Source organism: Protopterus annectens, chromosome 3.part0 (assembly GCF_019279795.1).
Source record: "Protopterus annectens isolate FY-2018-M chromosome 3.part0, PAN1.0, whole genome shotgun sequence".
Classification (NCBI taxonomy): Eukaryota; Metazoa; Chordata; order Ceratodontiformes; family Protopteridae; genus Protopterus; species Protopterus annectens.
Window position 1 is genome coordinate 1,208,833,382 of NC_056731.1, and position 19,139 is coordinate 1,208,852,520.

At 39.3% G+C, this 19,139-nt stretch overlaps 1 protein-coding gene across 1 annotated transcript in view; it reads left to right on the forward strand.

Annotated features, from left to right (window-relative positions):
• The window catches only part of ADCY2 (adenylate cyclase 2), a 4,311,002-nt gene that overhangs the window by 3,030,572 nt on the left and 1,261,291 nt on the right, over positions 1-19,139 (forward strand). Inside the window, exon 7 of the mRNA XM_044065410.1 lies at positions 12,886-13,013. Within this exon, the coding sequence (XP_043921345.1) occupies positions 12,886-13,013 (128 nt within the window). The remainder of the gene's footprint in view (positions 1-12,885; positions 13,014-19,139) is intronic.

The window sequence follows — 19,139 nt, forward strand, 5'->3', positions numbered from 1 at the left end:
AAGTGATGAGTAGGTGTGTGTAGGAGGAAGATGGAATAGTGATGGAATCTTCCTAGGGACAAAATGAGGATATTTAAGAAATGTTGGTGTGCTGTGGTGTATGGAGGCATTAACATGGTTAATGAACGATGAGGACAGCTTAATATTGTGGAGGGATTTTAATTTGGTGTTGGCAATAGCAGACTAAATGTAACAAAGGAATTTTATAGCAGGGGACAGAAAATGCTAAGGAGGGGTACAGAAGAGTTATGATTAGTTGGTGTTTGAAGAGAACTTGGGATAGTATGAAACAGTTTGCTAGGAACAAAATGCAGACAAGCAGTGGGAGAAACAGTATAGATACTGTGGACAGCAGCATTTCAATTATGCAGTTGTAATGATGTTATAGAAAGTAGATAACACTCAGAGCAGAGAGTGGAGGTGAGATACATGCAAATGGAAGATTGCAGGAAAAGGGATGAGGAAGCAAGTTATAGATGAAACTGGGAAAAGCTGGAAAAGCACGTATTTGAAAGTGGGATGTATCAAGGAAGAATGGAGGGACAGAATCTAGGTAGAGGTGTGTGTGTGTGTGTGTGTGTGTGTGTGTGTGTGTGTGTGTGTGTGTGTGTGTGTGTGTGTGTGTGTGTGTGTGTGAGTGAGTATGAGTGTGTGTGTGGTAGGACTAGGGGAAACGTAGATAATATTAACAAAGGGAAGCAGCATTAAAGAAGTTTTTGTCAAGGTTTGCAACAAATAGGGGATTGCCTCAAGTGCCTAGAGGAATCCTAAATGAGGCAGAGTTAGGAATGAAGGAGTGGAACAAGACGGTGAGTGTGGAAGAAATGAAGAACAAGCTGTTGATGTGGAAACTTCCCTGAGCAGGTAAATCAGGGATGGATTCAGGTTAGTAAGATAAGCAAAGGAGGAGAGTGATACTGCACACTCAGATTGAAGAGGGATTTAAAGATGTTTATGCTAAATTATATATAGTGACATTTGAGACAGTATGGTGTTTTGATGAGTGGAAAAACAAGCAAATACAAAGAAATAATAAAACGATGAATGCAGAAGTAGGTCACATGAAGGGAGGAGAAGGCTGAAGAAGTGGCAGGTTTCCAAAAAGATTTTTACAGGGGGCTGGGAATAGAATTAGTGGGCCACCTAATGAAATATTATTATTGCAAATACAGTCTGTGGAAGATTATTTATTTATTTATTCATATTAGACTGGGGAGGTGCAATGCCAATTAATCACTTCATGTGGAGGCATGGCAGTGCATTGCAAAGGCTCAGTGCATACCAAACTCCTGGATGCCAACAAGCTGTACAGGTGAATTAGGATTAAAGAAAAAATCCTGTACTTCCTCAATGTGCTACTTCTGATGTATTCAGCTCTCATTCTCAAGGAATAAATGAATAGCAGAGTCACCAAGCAGAAAGAAATGCAGTTGGGAGGTAAACATGATGGTCAAAGAAGAAACAGAGCAAAAACAAACAAAAAAAAAGCAAAAGTTGTGTGACAGAATTATTTTGAATTGTAAAAGAGAGTGGACTGGCAAATTTATGAAAAGACATTAGGGGGATTGAGAGTGACTTCAGAAGGTATGCTGCTGTACCAAATATGATACAAAAGTTATGTAAAGTGGTGTATGACTGGTCATTGTATGTATATAAGGAGGAAAGAAGGGAGACTGGAACTTCTAGTGAAAACCTCCAAAGCCAATTATGAATGGAAACTAGCCTCCAAAACAAAGGATAACTACAGCGCCTCCTTCAGTTACATCAGAAACCTCCATAGCAAAGCCCAGGTTTGTTCCGAATTAGAACTTGTATCTCACTTAAACTGATCCTGTTGACTTAGCCAACCTGCTAGCAGGTAGGTTCACAGCAAACTTCACCCCCTGTCCCCCCAAATGTCCATTTGACATCCCCAATACTTGTCTCACACCTCACATCTCCATAGATCAAGTATTAAAGGCCCTATCCAAGGTAAAGGACACAGCTTCCATGGGACCTGATAGTATCCCAGGCTGTATTCTCACCATCTCCAGCTTCAGCATTGAGCCCCCTACTCAACCAAAGTCTAAGTAAAGGCTTCATTCCAGCAGAGTCGGGAAATGCCATTGTCATCCCCTTGCACAGAGCTGGTGCCATTACTGACCCTGGAAACTTTTGTCCCATTACCTTGACGAGTCTGATCTGTAAAGCCACGGAGCATATTATTATTATTATTATTATTATTATTATTATTATTATTATTATGGATCTCATAAACAAGGACATAGGCAATCTCCAAACACTTGACCCCACCCAGTTCGGATTCATCAAGGGAAGATCTTGCCTGTTGACTTCTTTGAGACTGTCATAAAGGCCTTGGATGAGGGAAAGTCAATACATACAGCTTACTTCGACTTGGCCAAAGCCTTTGACACAATCCCCACTTGGGCATCATCAAAAAGCTAACACAACTTGGCATAAATCCCTGTTTCATCAGGTGGGTGACCAACTGGCTCACCGATAAGACCCACAAGGTCAAAATAGGCACCTTCACCTCCAACAGCAGACCTGTCACTAGTGATGTCCCCCAGGGATCTGTCCTGGGACCCCTACTGTTTGGCTTCTACTTCTCAGAGGTCCAGGCAAAGACAAAAGGCCCATGACTAACCAAGTTAATGGATGACTGTAAGTTGGGTGCTGTTAGTGACTCCCCAAATGATGTTAACATACTGCAAGAGGGTCATACAGCAACAAATGATTGGTGCCAAAGTCATGGCCTTAAGTTAAATGCTAAAAAATGTATTAGTTTACCATTCATCAAAAACATGGCCCCTACTGATTACCACATCAACAGCAAGCTCCTAAGTACACAAGTTGTGGTGAGATACCTGGGTACATGGGTTGAAACAATCTCACATTTGACCATAATATAGCAGCAGTGGTCAGAAACGTCTTTTACTTGGCTCATCTCATAAGTAAAGGGATTGCATACAGAACAAAGGAAGACATTACCTGTCTGTACACCTCCTCATTAGGCCAATAATAGAGAATAACACCCCGTTTGGTATGTACCTTTCCAAACACCTGCACCAACTGGAAAGGCCACAGAAATACCTCACAAAGAGAATGTATGGACTCCAACACCTGTCCTATGCTAACAGGCTCAAATCATTATCACTCTACTCAGTATCCTACAGATTGCTCAGAGGTGATCTGTGTTTAACCTACAAGGAAATCTCAGACCCTGCCCTACTAGAGATGCTCCATATCCATAAGTCTAACTCCTCACCCATTACCCACTCAAAAGGCCTAAATCTAATATTCAACATCAAAAAACCTTGCTGGAGAGATAGGTGTGTCTCCCAGAGACAGCCCATCTCTGGAATAGACTTCCCATATACGTCAAGCAGAGTACCTCACTTACCCTCTTCAAGCACAACCTTGATGAGTGGATGGGAAACCACAAATTTGTCCCAGGGGTTCCACCAATGTCCCTCATTGACAGGGGTGGCAGGTGCTGACTGAGATTTTAAAGGAGTAAGACATGTGGAGGATCTGTTAGTAGTGGGAGCTGGAGAAGAATTTTCATCATTTCAGACCGTGAAAGAGACACATGCACTGAAGTTAGTCGATTTGATTGCTTCCAGAACAATAGTAGATTAATTTGCAGTCTTAGTACTGGAAGGGCTAAAGGGCTGTCAGTAGGTTTTTAAGAGATGTACACCAGTCATTTGGCTTGTTTACTGAAAGAAGGGTAAGCCAGGGATTATCTCTAAGGATGGAACAGTGGTGCAGCGGTAGTGTTGTCACCTCACAGCAAGAAGTTATCTGGTTTGATTCTTGGCTGGAGTTCCTCCTGTGTGGAGTCTGCATGTCCTCCCTGCTTTTGTGTGGTTTTCCTCTGGGTGCTCCAGTTTCCTTCAATGCATCTGGAGCATTTCTCCCCATGCCTCTGGTGAAAACTGGCATCATTCCAGGTCAGATTTTCCCAGTTAACAAATGTTAAGCAAATAAAAAATTTAGTGAAGCAGGAAGTGGAGGAGAATTTGCAGAGGTTAAGGGAGAGTTAGATTAGGGAAAGTATGCAACAGAGTGAAAATGAAGTGCAAAATGAAGGATGGCAGGATGTTTACAGATGTCGGGAATGCCAAAACTGTCCAAAATGTGTAAATAGTTATTGTACAGTGTGCTTTCATGAATGGCATGCAGACAGAGAATAGTTGGTTGTTTTGTATGATATGGAAGGAGATAGGGTGGACAGATTTGAAATGTAGATTATGGTGAATTACATGTAAAGAAATGATAGTAAAATGTTGAAGGAAACATGGCGTAGATGATTCAAAGTGGGCAGGTACACTGAAAGAGGTGCAAAAGATAGAAGTGCAGAGGTGGAGAGTTGGGGTGGTAATTTAGGGAATGGGTGGGGTCATGAATGGAACCAAAGCATCATGATAGATGATAGAAATGATACACAGAGGGGTATCTTTCAATGATACTGGCTTAGTTCCATGCTCACGGGGTGTATGCTAGCAATAAGAAAAGTGAGTGTCGAGGCAAACAATGCTGAAAATCCAGTCTCTGTCTGCACCATAATTTAGACATTTAGTCATCAGGACATAGAAATAGATTCCAGTTACAATCATTTGGCTATAGACAGGAATATTTTATTTTATTGGGCTGTGAGGCCAAGTAAGGTAAATTAGATACAGGACAAGAATATCTAACCCGAGTCCAGAAAGAATCTGTAAGAGAGAAGGGGACAGGGAAGAGATTGTCTTTATTAAGGAGGAAGATTGTATATGAAGCAGAGTTTAGTTGTTTTTCTTTTTATTGCAGAAGCAAAGGTAGGGAAAACAGGAAGAAGGAAAAGATACTGATGACTGTGTCTTCTTATTATCAATATATTAGGTTAAGGAGATGCCCTTCCTTGTTTAATTCTTTCATAACGGGTCTATATTAAATCATCGGATGCTTAGAAAAGCGAACAATGATTTATCGACCCCAATGTAACTCGAAAGCTTAGAACAGCAATTTTTTTCCAAGGGAAAAAAACACTGTTCCAAAAAAATTAAAAAAATGCGCTTAAAACGTAGCAAAAAGTGGGGGGCTTCGCCCCCCCATACCCCCCAATGTGGGGGGCTGTGCCCCCAACACCCCCTACTTAAATATACCAACTCCAAGATCGCACTCCAGTGGCGAAAATGGCAAAGTAACGGACGCGGCCAATCGATTTCTTTCCCATGGAAAGAATTTGCTTATATGCCGCTTTGTCATTTTGCCTTTCTGTCTTTTCAAGTTCGACCAAGACACATTAAAAAGAATACGCCTTCGGTCATCTAATAGGAACCCTTCATAACCATATCTTAACCTTTTCTTTATCATCCTGATGACAATATGAACATTTATTTATTTATTTATTTATTTATTTCCAGTTTGATTACCGGGGAAGTCCACTGGGCCAAAACGTGCCCATTTTCAGTGGAGGCCCGGGGAGAAAAGCTCCAAAAGCAATGCAAATACAATCTAAGTTACATAGTGTTGAAGGTAAAAAAAATACATGTGTAATTACATTCATACAGTTAGTAAAAAGCAAATGCACACAGTATACCTCAAAAACATCATTAAGGAAGGTAGATAAAATAGATTTTCAGTAGTTTTTCTTTTTCTTCGTAGTGGAGCAATGTACTACATTGTTAGGTTAATGCTTGTTCTTATGCTTTTAAGGCAGTTGAGGTAAATTCATTCATGGCTATATTGAAGTAAATTTAAGATATAGTGTGCTTATTTTCTTTATAAATTTATAATTGGTGTATTTAATTCAATTTATATTTTTGAACATATCACTAATAAGGATGATTTAGATAAAAAATGCACTGTAAATTATAAAAGGTAGCGAGGTCATGACTATTTTAGTTCCAAACTTAAGGCTGAGGGATTTGTTTATTTCTTTTGGCATCACCTGTTTAGCTCAGAAAGAAGGATGCAAGCTATAGGGTACTGGAAGGAACACACAAGTCCTTGTAGTTTTTGTTACCAACATTTGGTCATATATATGTGTAATTCTTCTGTGGTACTGTGCATGAAATACCAGCGTGTTCCTGCAAAGAGCTGAGCCACATGGAGAGGTAGAGTTGTTTTATGTGGATGATAATTTTCTCTGATCTTTACTAATTGCCTACAGTACCCAATCCTTCGTGTTCTTTACATCTTATGGACTAATTAAAATATTCTCTGTGTGCCCGAATCAGTGTTAGAGATATAACTTTGATGGCTGTTGAAAATGGCCATGTGTTTGCTGTGTGCCTAGGACATACTATGATGTTCACTAGACAACTTTATCTTAATCACATCTCTGAAACTGTTTATTGCCTCCTTCCTGAACATCATATTAGTTCAGGTCAGTTTTTTATACTTTTGTCATATCCGCTGCCTGACCAACTTCAGCCCTCAAAGACAAATAAGAACATTCACTCCCTGTATGTAACAACCAGCTGTGGAGGCCTTCATGCATACACTCAACAAGGTTTTCCTACTTAGGCCTTAACCCTGCACAGTGGTGTCTGAAATGAAAGAGGTTGGTGAAGAAGAAGTAGGATAGTGAAAGAGATGAAAAAAGTAGACAAGAGTATAAGGAGATGAGGTGCATGGCAAAGAGAGACATGGCGAAGGCTAAGGATAAGACGTATGAAGAGTTGTATAAAAGGTTGGACACTAAGGAGGGAGAAAAGGACCTGTACCGATTGGCTAGACAGAGGGACTGAGCTAGTAAAGATGTGCAGCAGGTAAAGGTGATAAAGGATAATGAGGGAAACGTACTCACAAGCAAGGAGAGTGTGTTGAGCAGATGGAAAGAGTACTTTGAGGAGTTGATGAATGAAGAGAATGAGAGGGAGAGAAGGATGGATGATGTGCGGATAGTGAATCATGAAGTGCAGTGGATTAGCAAGGAGGAAGTAAGGATAGCTATGAAGAGGATGAAGAACGGAAAGGCTGTTGGTCCCGATGACATGCCTGTGGAAGCATGGAGGTGTTTAGGTGAAATGGCAGGGGAGTTTTTAACTAGATTGTTTAATGAAATCTTGGAAAGTGAGAGGATGCCTGAGGAAGGGAGAAAAAGTGTTTTGGTACCAATTTTTAAGAATAAGGGTGATATGCAGAGCTGTAGTAACTACATAGGGATTAAACTGATCAGTCACAGCATGAAGTTATGGGAAAGAGTAGTGGAAGCTAGGTTAAGAAGGAAGGTGATGATTAGTGATCAGCAGTATGGTTTCATGCCAGGAAAGAGCAATACAGATGTGATGTTTGCTCTGAGAGTGTTGATGGAGAAGTACAGAGAAGGTCAGAAGGAGTTGCATTGTGTCTTTGTGGATTTAGAGAAAGCATATGACAGGGTGCCTAGAGAGGAGTTGTGGTATTGTATGAGGAAGTCGGGAGTGTCAGAGGAGTATGTAAGAGTGGTACAGGATATGTACGAGGTTAGTGTGACAGTGGTGAGGTCTGTGGTGGGAGTGACAGATGCGTTTAAGGTGGAGGTGGGATTACATCAAGGATCAGCTCTGAGCCCTTTCTTATTTGCAATGGTGATGGACAGGTTGACAGACGAGATCAGACAGAAATCCCGGTGGACTATGATGTTTGCAGATGACATTGTGACCTGTAGTGAGAGTAGGGAACAGGTGGAGGAGAACCTGGAGAGGTGGAGATATGTTCTAGAGAGACGAGGAATGAAGGTCAGCAGGACTAAGATAGAATATATGTGTGTGTATGAGAGGGAGGATAGAGGAATGGTGAGGATGCAGGAAGTAGAGGTGGTGAAGGTGAATGAGTTTAAGTACTTGGGATCAACAGTTCAGAGTAATGGTGAGTGTGGAAGAGAAGTGAAGAAGAGAGTACAGGCAGGATGGAGTGGGTGGAGAAGAGTGTCAGGAATAATTTGTGACAGACGAGTAGCAGTAAGAGTGAAAGGGAAGGTCTACAAGAGGGTAGTGAGACAAGCTATGTTATATGGGTTGGAGACAGTGGCATTGACAAAAAGGCAGGAGTCAGAGCTTGACGTGGCAGAGTTGAAGATGTTAAGATCCGCACTGGGTGTGACGAGGATGGACAGGATTAGGAATAAGTATATTAGAGGGTCAGCCCAGGTTGGAAGGTTTGGAGACAAAGCCAGAGAGGCAAGATTATGTTGGTTTGGACATGTCCTGAGGAGGGATGCAGAGTATATTGGGAAAAAGATGCTAAGGATGAAGCTGCCAGGTAACAGGAAAAGAGGAAGGCCTAAGATAAGGTTTATGGATGTGGTGAGAGAGGACATGCAGGTGGTTAGTGTGACAGAGCAAGATGCAGAGGACAGGAAGAAATGGAAACAGTTGATCTGCTGTGGCGACCCCTAACGGGAGCAGCCGAAAGAAGAAGAGTGGTGTCTGAAATGATCAGAAAAATATTGTCTTGAGTACATGAACTATATCAGGCTAAACCCTTGACAGTGGTATCAACTTGCATTCAGGAGACAATTCAGCTTGCAAAAGCACAATCATAGTATCTATATGGGAAGAGAAAGACCAATGGCTAAGAAAACAGTTTATTTTTATTTTACTGTTGGGAACGCTGCATAATACTTTTACAGTACTAGGTGAATGCCTGAAAAATATGAACAAAATAACCTTTAAGATGTGCTGGTATTTGTTGTTTTTTTTTTAACTCTGGTAGACAACTTCAGTTCTGTAACATGCTCAGTTACATGTATTACCTTTCCTGTTGAAAAAATTAGCCATGAAACATTGCACCATTTGGTTTGGTTTGGTGTTAAACTCCTATTGAACAAGCCATCCAGTTCTGCAAGTGTATTATTGGCTTAGCTTTGCTGAGTAGAGAAGAGTTTTCATTGAACTACTATGTCTATCCTCCAAAACCACTTAATAAGTTTGATTTAGTTATCTGATGTTTCTATGTTATTGATAAAAAGAGGCAACATGTCACAGAAGTCTCCCCAGCAAATGAATGTGGAGGTGTCAACTTTGAACAAGGCTCAAAGAAAAAGTTGATACCACAAAGATAAGTCGAACTGAAGAAATGTTGTTCCAGATAACACCAGCATGTGTACAGGGTACACTGCAGTTAGGAAGCAGATTGCAAAGGCAGAGTAAGACCAGATACTGGTTCTTAACCTTGCTTCAATTCATACCACACCTTTCGGCCACCTAACCCAGAAAGAAGCACTAAAGGCGGAGGCGTGTCCATATTCATTAAGGATATCCACACCTCCAGGCTAGTTGCACAGCATAATGCATCCGAGATTATCCAAGTGCAACTAACTCTGGGCAAGACTGCATTCCAAATTGTAGCTTGCTACAGACCCCCCACCATGCCCCAGGATTCACACTCCTCATTTCTTGATACATTGGAAAGTATTAGGGTACAACCCAACACCCTAATAATGGGCGATTTCAACTACCCCACCATTAACTGGGAAAACTACTCATGTACCAACTCTTTTGCTCAACGTTTTCTAGAATTCATAAATTCCAACGCCTTGGATCAACTTATTCACACCCCCACCAGGGGCAGCAATATCCCAGACCTGGTCATTACCAACATGGGAAACTGGTGTTCCACACCAGAGGTCAATTCCTCGTTGGTCAGATCCGACCACAAGCTAATCAGCCTAGAAATCAACATCCCACCCCCAGCCCCAATTAGGGAAACCATCATAAAAACTTCTCAAAAGCCAACTTCACACTTCTTAAGACAGAAGTGGCAAACTTCATGACACCCATGCAGACGGACAATAGAGGTATGACTGCCAAATCCTTCACAAATGCACTTTATAAGCACTTACACGAGTGCATGGATCATGCTATCCCTAATAGAACCAAGATGTTATCCTCCAAAAAAAGGAAGCCAATCTGGTGGTCCTCTGCCATAAACAAACTCTACAACAGAAGAAAGAAACTGTTGCAAAAAAGAGTAAAATCCCATGACTGGAGGAACTCCCTGGTCAACCTCAGTAAGAAGCTGAGATCCCTCATAAAATCCTCCAAAGCTAGTTATGAAAACAAAATTGCCACTGACTCTAAAGACAACCACAAAGCATTCTATAGCTATGTCAAGAATCTAAATGGGAACACTCAGATCTGCTCTGAGTTACAGCATAATGGCACTAAATATACAGAACCAACTGATATTGCCAACATCCTAGCAGATAGGTTCAGTGCTAACTTTACCCCCCCCCTCACCCCCTAGAGGGCCCATCTCTATACTGGAAGAATGCAAAGTTCCTATAATCACGGTTGCACAGGTAAAAAACACACTCTCCAAAGCCAAGAACACGGCATCCATGGGACCTGACAATATCCCAGGCTGCGTTCTACACGAACTACAGAATGAACTGGCACCCTACCTAAGTACCATGTTCAATCATAGCCTCACCTCAGGCTTTGTACCCACTAAATGGCGTACCGCGACAGTTATCCCACTCCACAAAGGGGGAGCCACGACGGACCCCGGGAACTACCACCCCATTAGCCTGATGAGCCTGGTCTGCAAGGCCATGGAATGTATCATCATGGAACTCATAAACAAAGACATTGATAATCTCCAAACTCTGGACCCTACTCAGTTTGGATTTGTAAAAGGCAGATCATGTCTCCTAAACCTGATTGACTTCTTTGAAGCAGACACCAAAGCCATAGATGAGGGTAAAATGGTTCACACAGCTTATCTAGATCTCGCCAAGGCTTTCAACACCATCCCCCACTCTGGAATTATAGATAAGCTCACTAAACTAGGTATAAATCCCTATGTCACAAGATGGGTTGCCAACTGGCTCACGGACAGAACCCACACTGTGAAAGTAGCGGATTCCAAATCCGACATCAGACCAGTGACAAGTGGAGTACCACAGGGTTCAGTCCTGGGTCCTCTCCTGTTTGGTATCTACTTCTCTGAAGTGCAGGCCAACACAGAAGGTCTTTGGCTAACAAAGTTTGCAGATGACTGCAAACTAGGAGCCATAATCGAAACTCCTAACAATGTGGACAAACTACAAAAGGGCCTCACTGAGACAGATACCTGGTGTCAAAGCCATGGCCTGAAGCTCAATGCCAAAAGTGTATTGTCATCCCCTTTGGTAAAAACTCTGTACCCATGAACTACCACATAGCTGGTAGTCTACTTAATGCCGAAAATGTGATAAGAGACCTTGGGACACAGGTGGACAGTAGTCTCTCCTTTGATAATCACATCGCCACAGTGGTCAGGAAATCCTTCTATGTGGCTCATCTCATCACAAAAGGATTCTCATCCAGAAAAAAAGAGGTCATTGTTCCCCTCCACTCATCACTCATTAGACCCATTATAGAGTACAACGCCCCTTTTGGTATGTACCTCACAAGACATCTACAACAACTGGAAAGACCACAGAAATACCTCACAAAGAGGATTACAGGCCTCAAACAGATGACCTATGCAGACCGTGTCAAAAAACTACAGCTTTACTCCATCGCATATCGCCTACTCAGGGGCGATCTCTGCCTAACATACAAAGCTATGTCAAACCCAGAGCTGATGGACATGCTCCACTTAAAAGAAATCCCAATCCCTCCGAGCTACACGCTCTAGCGACCTTAACCTTGTTACCACAATAAACAGAACATGCTGGAGGGATAGATTCCTGTCCCAGAGACTTCCCATACTCTGGAACAGACTACCTATCTATGTCAAACAGAGCTCCTCATTAGCACACTTCAAGAAGAATCTTGATGATTGGATGGGAAATGGGAAATTCACCCCGGGGATCACTTCTGTGGCTCTGCTCGACAGGGGCACAGGAAAATAATTTTCTTGGGTGGCGAAAGCCAGGGTACATTTTTTGGCTAGGCTTGTATGGGCCCTAGGGCCGATAGCCTAGTACCTACCTATGAACCTATGAACCTATATATACATACACTGAAAGAAACTATTAGTCAACTTGAGGGGCAGATCCATACTCTTTTCCTGTTTTACACGAAATTTGTACACAAGAAACTGAATTAACAAGATAACATTTGGTGCTTCTCTTAGTCTTCTGATCATTTCTGGATTCACTGAGAAAAACAGTTACATGATGCTAAAAATCAGAATGTATTTTATAATAGGTAAGCTGCCTGCAGAATGTATGTTGCATGTTTCCCTTCATGTCATACAGTAATAGTAAAGTATCACAGGATTCACTGAGAAAAACATTCAGATGATGCTAAAAATCAGAACGTATTTTATAATAGGTAAGCTGCTTGCAGAATGTATGTTGCATGTTTCCCTTCATGTCATACAGTAATAGTAGAGTACCAGACTATCAGCCTTCCGACATAATTTGCAGATGAATAAGCTTTTTGCCTACTGTTTGTATTCTAGAAGCACTCTGTAACATCATAAATCAATCAAGAAAATGCTGTCCAAAATGAGTTGTGGTACAGCATAAGAAAATGTTAAAATGTGAAACGATAAACAGGGCTTTTTCTTTTAACTTTAACCTTTAAAATCTAAATTGTCTAGACAAGTAGCATTCAGATCACTTTTAGACTCAATAAGAATGTGCTTTGGATGGTGAAAAACAGTAACCTAGTAGGGATGTTTTGGCCTGCTGCCCAGCATAAATGTCTCTTTGTGTTATCGCACAATTGGTCATGTCCTGTGCAATTGAAACAGTTATAATTAGTTATAGAAAACAGTTACAACACTCCAGTTGAAGGGGCCGCTCTTACCTCTGGTTGATTTTTAAACAATGTATTATTTCTTAGTGAACTTTGTCATTTGTGTATGCTATTTTTGTTCATTTACCAACATGATTTGTAATGTTTGAATTCATGTAATCAGTGCTAGCACTGAATTCTTTTTTTTTTTCCTTCTTTTTCTCACTCACGTTTTCAGGAAAATGAATGCATGAGAATTAAAATTTTAGGAGACTGCTACTATTGTGTTTCTGGGTTACCAATACCCCTGCCCAATCATGCCAAAAACTGTGTCAAGATGGGACTTGATATGTGCGAAGCCATAAAGTGAGTATACATGCTTTTTACCTTATTTCATATTAAATGATATTCATCGAGACAAGCTTACAACTGTGTGCTATGATGCTAATAAAGCTTCTCACCCTTGTTGTGTTCTGTTTAACCTGACATTATGGTAATATGTTTTAGTTCAGTATGAGACATGAGTAAAGACAGAACTGCAGAGGTAACACTGCATTCAGTGAGTAAGCTGTGGATGTGAATACTGCCATTGCAAGTCAATAAATGAGATTGTATCATTATAAAATGCCCTCCCACAGTATGTGTCAGTGATTACTTCATCTACTTGATAAGGTGTTAAAGGATTAGAGATGTTTTCCACCATATTTTTCCTCCTGAACATTTCACAGGACATGGTTAAAAGAATAGTTTTTCAAGTATTAAATTGTTTTTGAACACCGTAGTGCCAAACCTACCAGGCAGAATATATAGTGAGAAGTGTTATTGCTGATTAGATTACAAATAAGTATAACTTTGAGCCATTTACATCATAGCATTTATATCAGGTTTCTTGTAGAGTATTTTCAGACTCTCTTAATGCAGGTATTTTCTGGGGCTGCATTGGAAAGCAACAAAAGATCGACACTAATTATAAATGCTTTTATTTATGGCTTTTTGTAAAATTCATTTTATTTAATTATGAACTAAGCTAATATGGTTGCGGCTCTCTGAATTCTGCCTTTAGAGTTGATTGAATTATGGCATTTTGACTTCAGGGATGCAGTTGTGAACACAGGAATCCAGGAAATTTTCCAGAAGAAAGGGTATACATTTACCTATGCAATTAACTTTTTTGCTTGCACAAATAAACCTGACATAGATAGGTGAGAGCTGCTTTGAACAAGTTTAGATTGAAATAGAATGAATAATTATGTCTTTAAAAATATGTTTACATGTAGCTTGTGCTAGGTTTTGTTTGCTGAATTCAGAATTTAAACTTAGAAAGTTGTGAGCAGCCTTATGATACAGATAACTAAATCACAAACAGGACATTGCTCAATGTTAAATTTGCTTGTAAGAGCTTTATTATATGGTTTGCCTTGTTACAATTTACCAGTTGTGATATGGTATTCTTATAATAACCCATACATGTAATCAGTGTATCCTTAATTCTGTTGTGTTACTTTCAGTTAATTGCAGTCATTCCTAACCACCAGCCTCAATACAGTCGCCTGTGAGAGATGTGAAAGAGCTTTGAGATTTGCAAGGAGTAAATAGTCAAGATCAAATTAATTAGTTACAGCTAAACAATAGAAACTTAACATCTAAACATTGCTAAGGGTGCCCAGGTGCATTATAGTGAAAAGAAAATGATTTTACAATGTATTAAATTGAGAAATGGACATATCAGTTGGTTGTATAATGATAAAGTGGTATAGAGATGCATCATGCTGTTTGACACATTGTACAGTGAGTGTCATATTAAATTAATGCTCTGATATTGCAGAACATGTTTTAAATGTGTTTTTAGTGTATGACTTACAAAACTTGTTTTACTTGAAATGCAGGTATACTCCCTTTAGAACAAAATCAGAAGATTAACTAAGTGTATTCCAAACCATTTCGCAGAGCATTTAAAAAGGATATAGGTTTACTGACTGAAACAGTTAAGTCATTTCAGGTTTCAATATATCCAGAGTAAGAAATACAATTGTTCAGGTATCTGACAGCAGGTTATAACACAGAAAGATGTTCATGTAATGGTTAGGAAGATAGTAACTGAAACTGGGTATAATTAAATTATATTGGATCTGATTTGATGTTAATTGGAGGCAGATGGGGTGCCCCCAATACTGATCACTTATGTCCTTTCTACATGGATTTTCACTGGGTGAACTGTTTTTTTCCCACATCCCAAAGACATGCAGTAGGTAGGGGTTGGCTCCATGGCAAAGAAAGTTAAAGCCCTTTCTATGACCCCAGCTACTGAGCTTAGTTAGCAGCTGGGGCACTGGAAGAACCAGGTGAAGCTGGATGGAACCCATCCTGGAGGGTACAAAGGTAATCTGACCCATTGCAATGCAGACATCTAATGGAAGAAAAGTATCTTGCATTCAGAAATAATCAAAATGTGTACTTGGTCACTGCTAAGATATATATGTGGTAGCCTTCATGCGGTATGTGTAGCAATGTCCCTCCCTCATGGACAGGTACTGTACCCCTCACATCCGTGAGTGTGCATAGAGCCCTATACATCAGAAATACTGATGGCTACTCGGATGATGGTGTGAAGTGACCAGCAAATGCATCAACAGAGAAAAGATGGGTTTGGTTCATTGCAAGATAGTATGCATGCAGCAGGAAAAAAAATGAAAAAACGTTATTTAGGTAAAATGGTGAGCCTCTTCAAATTCCGAAAGATACATGTGCCATGTCTGAGTGTTTGTGTGTTTTCTGGGATGAACTGGCACCCAATCTGAGATTTGTTTTCCTGCTTAGCACGCACTAGGTGCAGCAATAAGCTTATCCCTCCATGACTCTGAACTGGATTAAGTAGGTAATCGGAGAATGAAGGATCATCTGTTTTCCATTCATATTTCTTGTAGAACACACTGTATCTTCTTTTCCTATCAACAAGTGAAACTTGCATGTGCATATATGGTGTTGTTGTTTTTTCAGATATATGTTGAGTACTTTGAAAACGGAATCCACAACATCAAAAGAAAAATAACCAATTAGTTTAAAGAGAACAATGGGTATCTGTTAAACTGTAAACAGACTATGAAGACAGCCTCTTCCAACTTTACCAGCTGAACTACGATAGCTAAATCACCATTCTCACTGCCCCTCAGCAACTGGGATTATATAGAAAATAGTTATGCTGTACGAGTTACTTTACTGCAACTGCATGCATAACACAATGTGAGCAAAAATCACATAGAATACATGTTTCTTTATAAAATAAAGTTATGTACTAATACAGAGATGTAATACTTTTAATTCAGTTCCTTTTGGCTGCAAAAGCTGAGAAGCAGTTAATCTCATGCAAAGTGTTATATATCATTTACAATAGCAACTTGCTAAGATAGAAAAATGACTGCACCCAAACATGAATGACACACAATTATTGCAGGTATACTATTCCCCCAGCTATTTCACCCTTAAAGTTTGTATATTTAAAAAGCAGGTGTGTGAGTAGTAAGTGAACATAGTTTCCCATAATCAGATAAAAAAACTATTACATTTTTTTCTTTTTATGTTTATCATAATTTTAATATTGATGTAGATTTAGCACATTCAGCGTTTTTGACATTCCAGTTCTACTCAAATGATTAATGACATGTTGCTTTCCTTTGCCCATCTATATAACAACTGATATATACCCAACGTTTTGACTATATAAACAAATACAGTCTGCTATGTGACTCCCAACATGGATTCCATAAGAGTTTTTGCACTTTGCATAAGAAGCATCCACAGACAGTTTATTGCAATTCTCCACAGACAGACAATAACAACAGTATGATAAATGCTGGTGTCTTAATTGACATGAACAGAGCTTTTAAAAGAGTGGACCACTGTCTCTTTCTCTCTAAATTTGACAAATATCCAGCATTGGTTTCAGTATTACATGGGTTAAAATAACATCTTTGCAATCACACACTCCAGGTAATTAGCATTGTGTTAGCATTGTCCAAAACTGCTACCATACATTGTGGAATACTTCATGGATCAGTTGTATGACCACAACGTTTTCTTCATATTGACTCTGCAATCCTCTGCTGTTCTGCAGTATGCTATAATATATTCTCATTTCTCAGTCTAAATCGGTCATTATTTGCAATAACTGGTATTGGTCTGAAATTATGTTGCAATGTCTCAACGAAGTCCTTAAATGGTTTTGAAGTAGGTACTAAAAAACTGTGCAAAGATCATTTGATTTGGTTCTCATCACAATATGTTGTGGCTTTCTTTTCATGTTAGTTTCACAAGAAAGTTCTACTCTTTCTATATAGTTGGTCAGTTTTTCACAGTGCTGTGCACTCAGATTTCTGACATTGCCTGACATTTTGTACCTGTCTTTGCTTTCAGGATTATGTATTACTTTTACTATGAAAGTCATGAAGCATGCAAAAATCACTGGGTGATTGCTTTCATGCTGACAGTGCTAAGGTATAGTCTGTTTTCCTGTAACCATTTATGCCATTCTGACTGGCATCCACTTGTAAGACAGCTGTCTTATTTGTATGATAATGTCTCAGTTAACCTGCTTCTATTCTTAGTTTCTTTACAGTGTCAAAATAACTCTCCCATTTATGTCCTGCTTCAGCAGCCTTCTAAGAGACCGAATTATTCAAACATACTAGGTACATCACATGCAAGATACTTCAGTGTTTCTGGATATCTCACTAATGCTTACTCTTTGTGTAGTCTGACTTCAGTCTTTCTCACGTTGCAATATGACCCATATATTTCAGATTTGTCTGTTTTATTTTACCCTTGTTCTTATTTTATTTAAAATTATGGTTTCTAAGTCTGTCTGGTAACTGCATCAAGTCTCTCTTCATGTTCTTTATATCTATGACTCACCTGTGGCAGATCTTCACTTTTGCACACACTTTTTACACCTTTAACTACTTGAGTAATTCTTCTTTGAAACACTTCCATTGCACATGAAATAACACACCTAAGACTGTGCATATCTGAGACCACATTATTAACTTAAGACATTGAATAATGTTCTCTTTTCATAGGTTTGCTCAGATATGTATATCGGTACACATGCTGATCTTGTGCTGATCCTCAGTATTGATCATGTTATTCATTCTGTCTTTTGTCTAATGACAATTAAACTTAACATTCACTTTAAATCCTGCTTATTTTCATTCGTAAGAACTACTGGTACTTTCCTTGGACCATGTATTACTGGCTTGGGATACCAGCTTATTTGTGTTTGGTAAACTTCTGTCAAGTGGCACAAGACCATAAATAAGTCAGCATAGTGTTCCAAGACATCGCTGATATGAGTTTTGCATCTATTTACAATGGCTCTCTGAAGACACAATTATTACTTCATACTCTAGTTATTGTGCTTATATACTGTAAATATTTTTTCACCATGCCCCATGTTTCACAATCCAAACAATCCAAAATATTAACCAAATTAACTTCCTGATCTCCTGCTACAGTTGGTGTCCTTTTAATTTTTATATTTATAAGTCAATATATTTTGACATAATTTTTATATTTATATGTCGATATATTTTGGCACATTGGCTTTACTTGGTGTCCTGAATACTTCATTAATACATGCATTTGGGTTACTTTCAGTGCCTTTTAGACACAATAGTTTAAAAATATTTTCTGACATAGCATTTTACTCTGTACCTGTGTATAGTTAAATTCATTACTCCAGTTATTCTGAGTTCTTCTTGCCAGAATTTTTTTATTATTATTTTGCATTTAACCTTTATTCTTTGAATTAACTGTGCCAATTATTTTTATATTAAAAGCATTACTACACAGCTGTTTTTCATGTTTTGACACACTAATATATTCTTTTGAATACCCTTACTTTTTTATTTTGAATATCTTTGTTAAATATGTTTTCAGTCACAGCTACTAGCTGCACCTCATACACAAGGCTTAAATTAAAACTTCCTGAGCATCTTATAGATCTCTTTCTTATCTCTGTTACTGTGAGTGCACACTTTTTTACACATTTGTTAACCAGAGAAGGCCACTGGACACAACAGATACAACTGCTGTCCTTATTATTGAAAGGGTTATGTACAGGAAGGAGCGATGCCCAGAACACATGCTCTTTATTTCTTACTCTAAGATCAGCTGTGGGTGACTCTTGACAAGCAGTATACTACTAAATCCATACCAAAGAGCAGGAATATCTTGAATGTGAATTATATTGTTTTATAAGGAACTGACTGGCCTTAATATTATTTCATTACAAGAGGTGGGGTGAATAAAACAAAGAGCCTTCTATAATTTTTGTGGATGGGATGGTGGTGTTTTACTTGAGCATTATATTTATGTGATCTAGGCATGGTGATGGGCCTAAACATGTTCTGATTGTGCAACATAAAGTAGGTTGGAGAGAATATACATAAACTGCATGTACAACATTATGCAAGTTTCACTTTAACAGTGGTCCTTCAT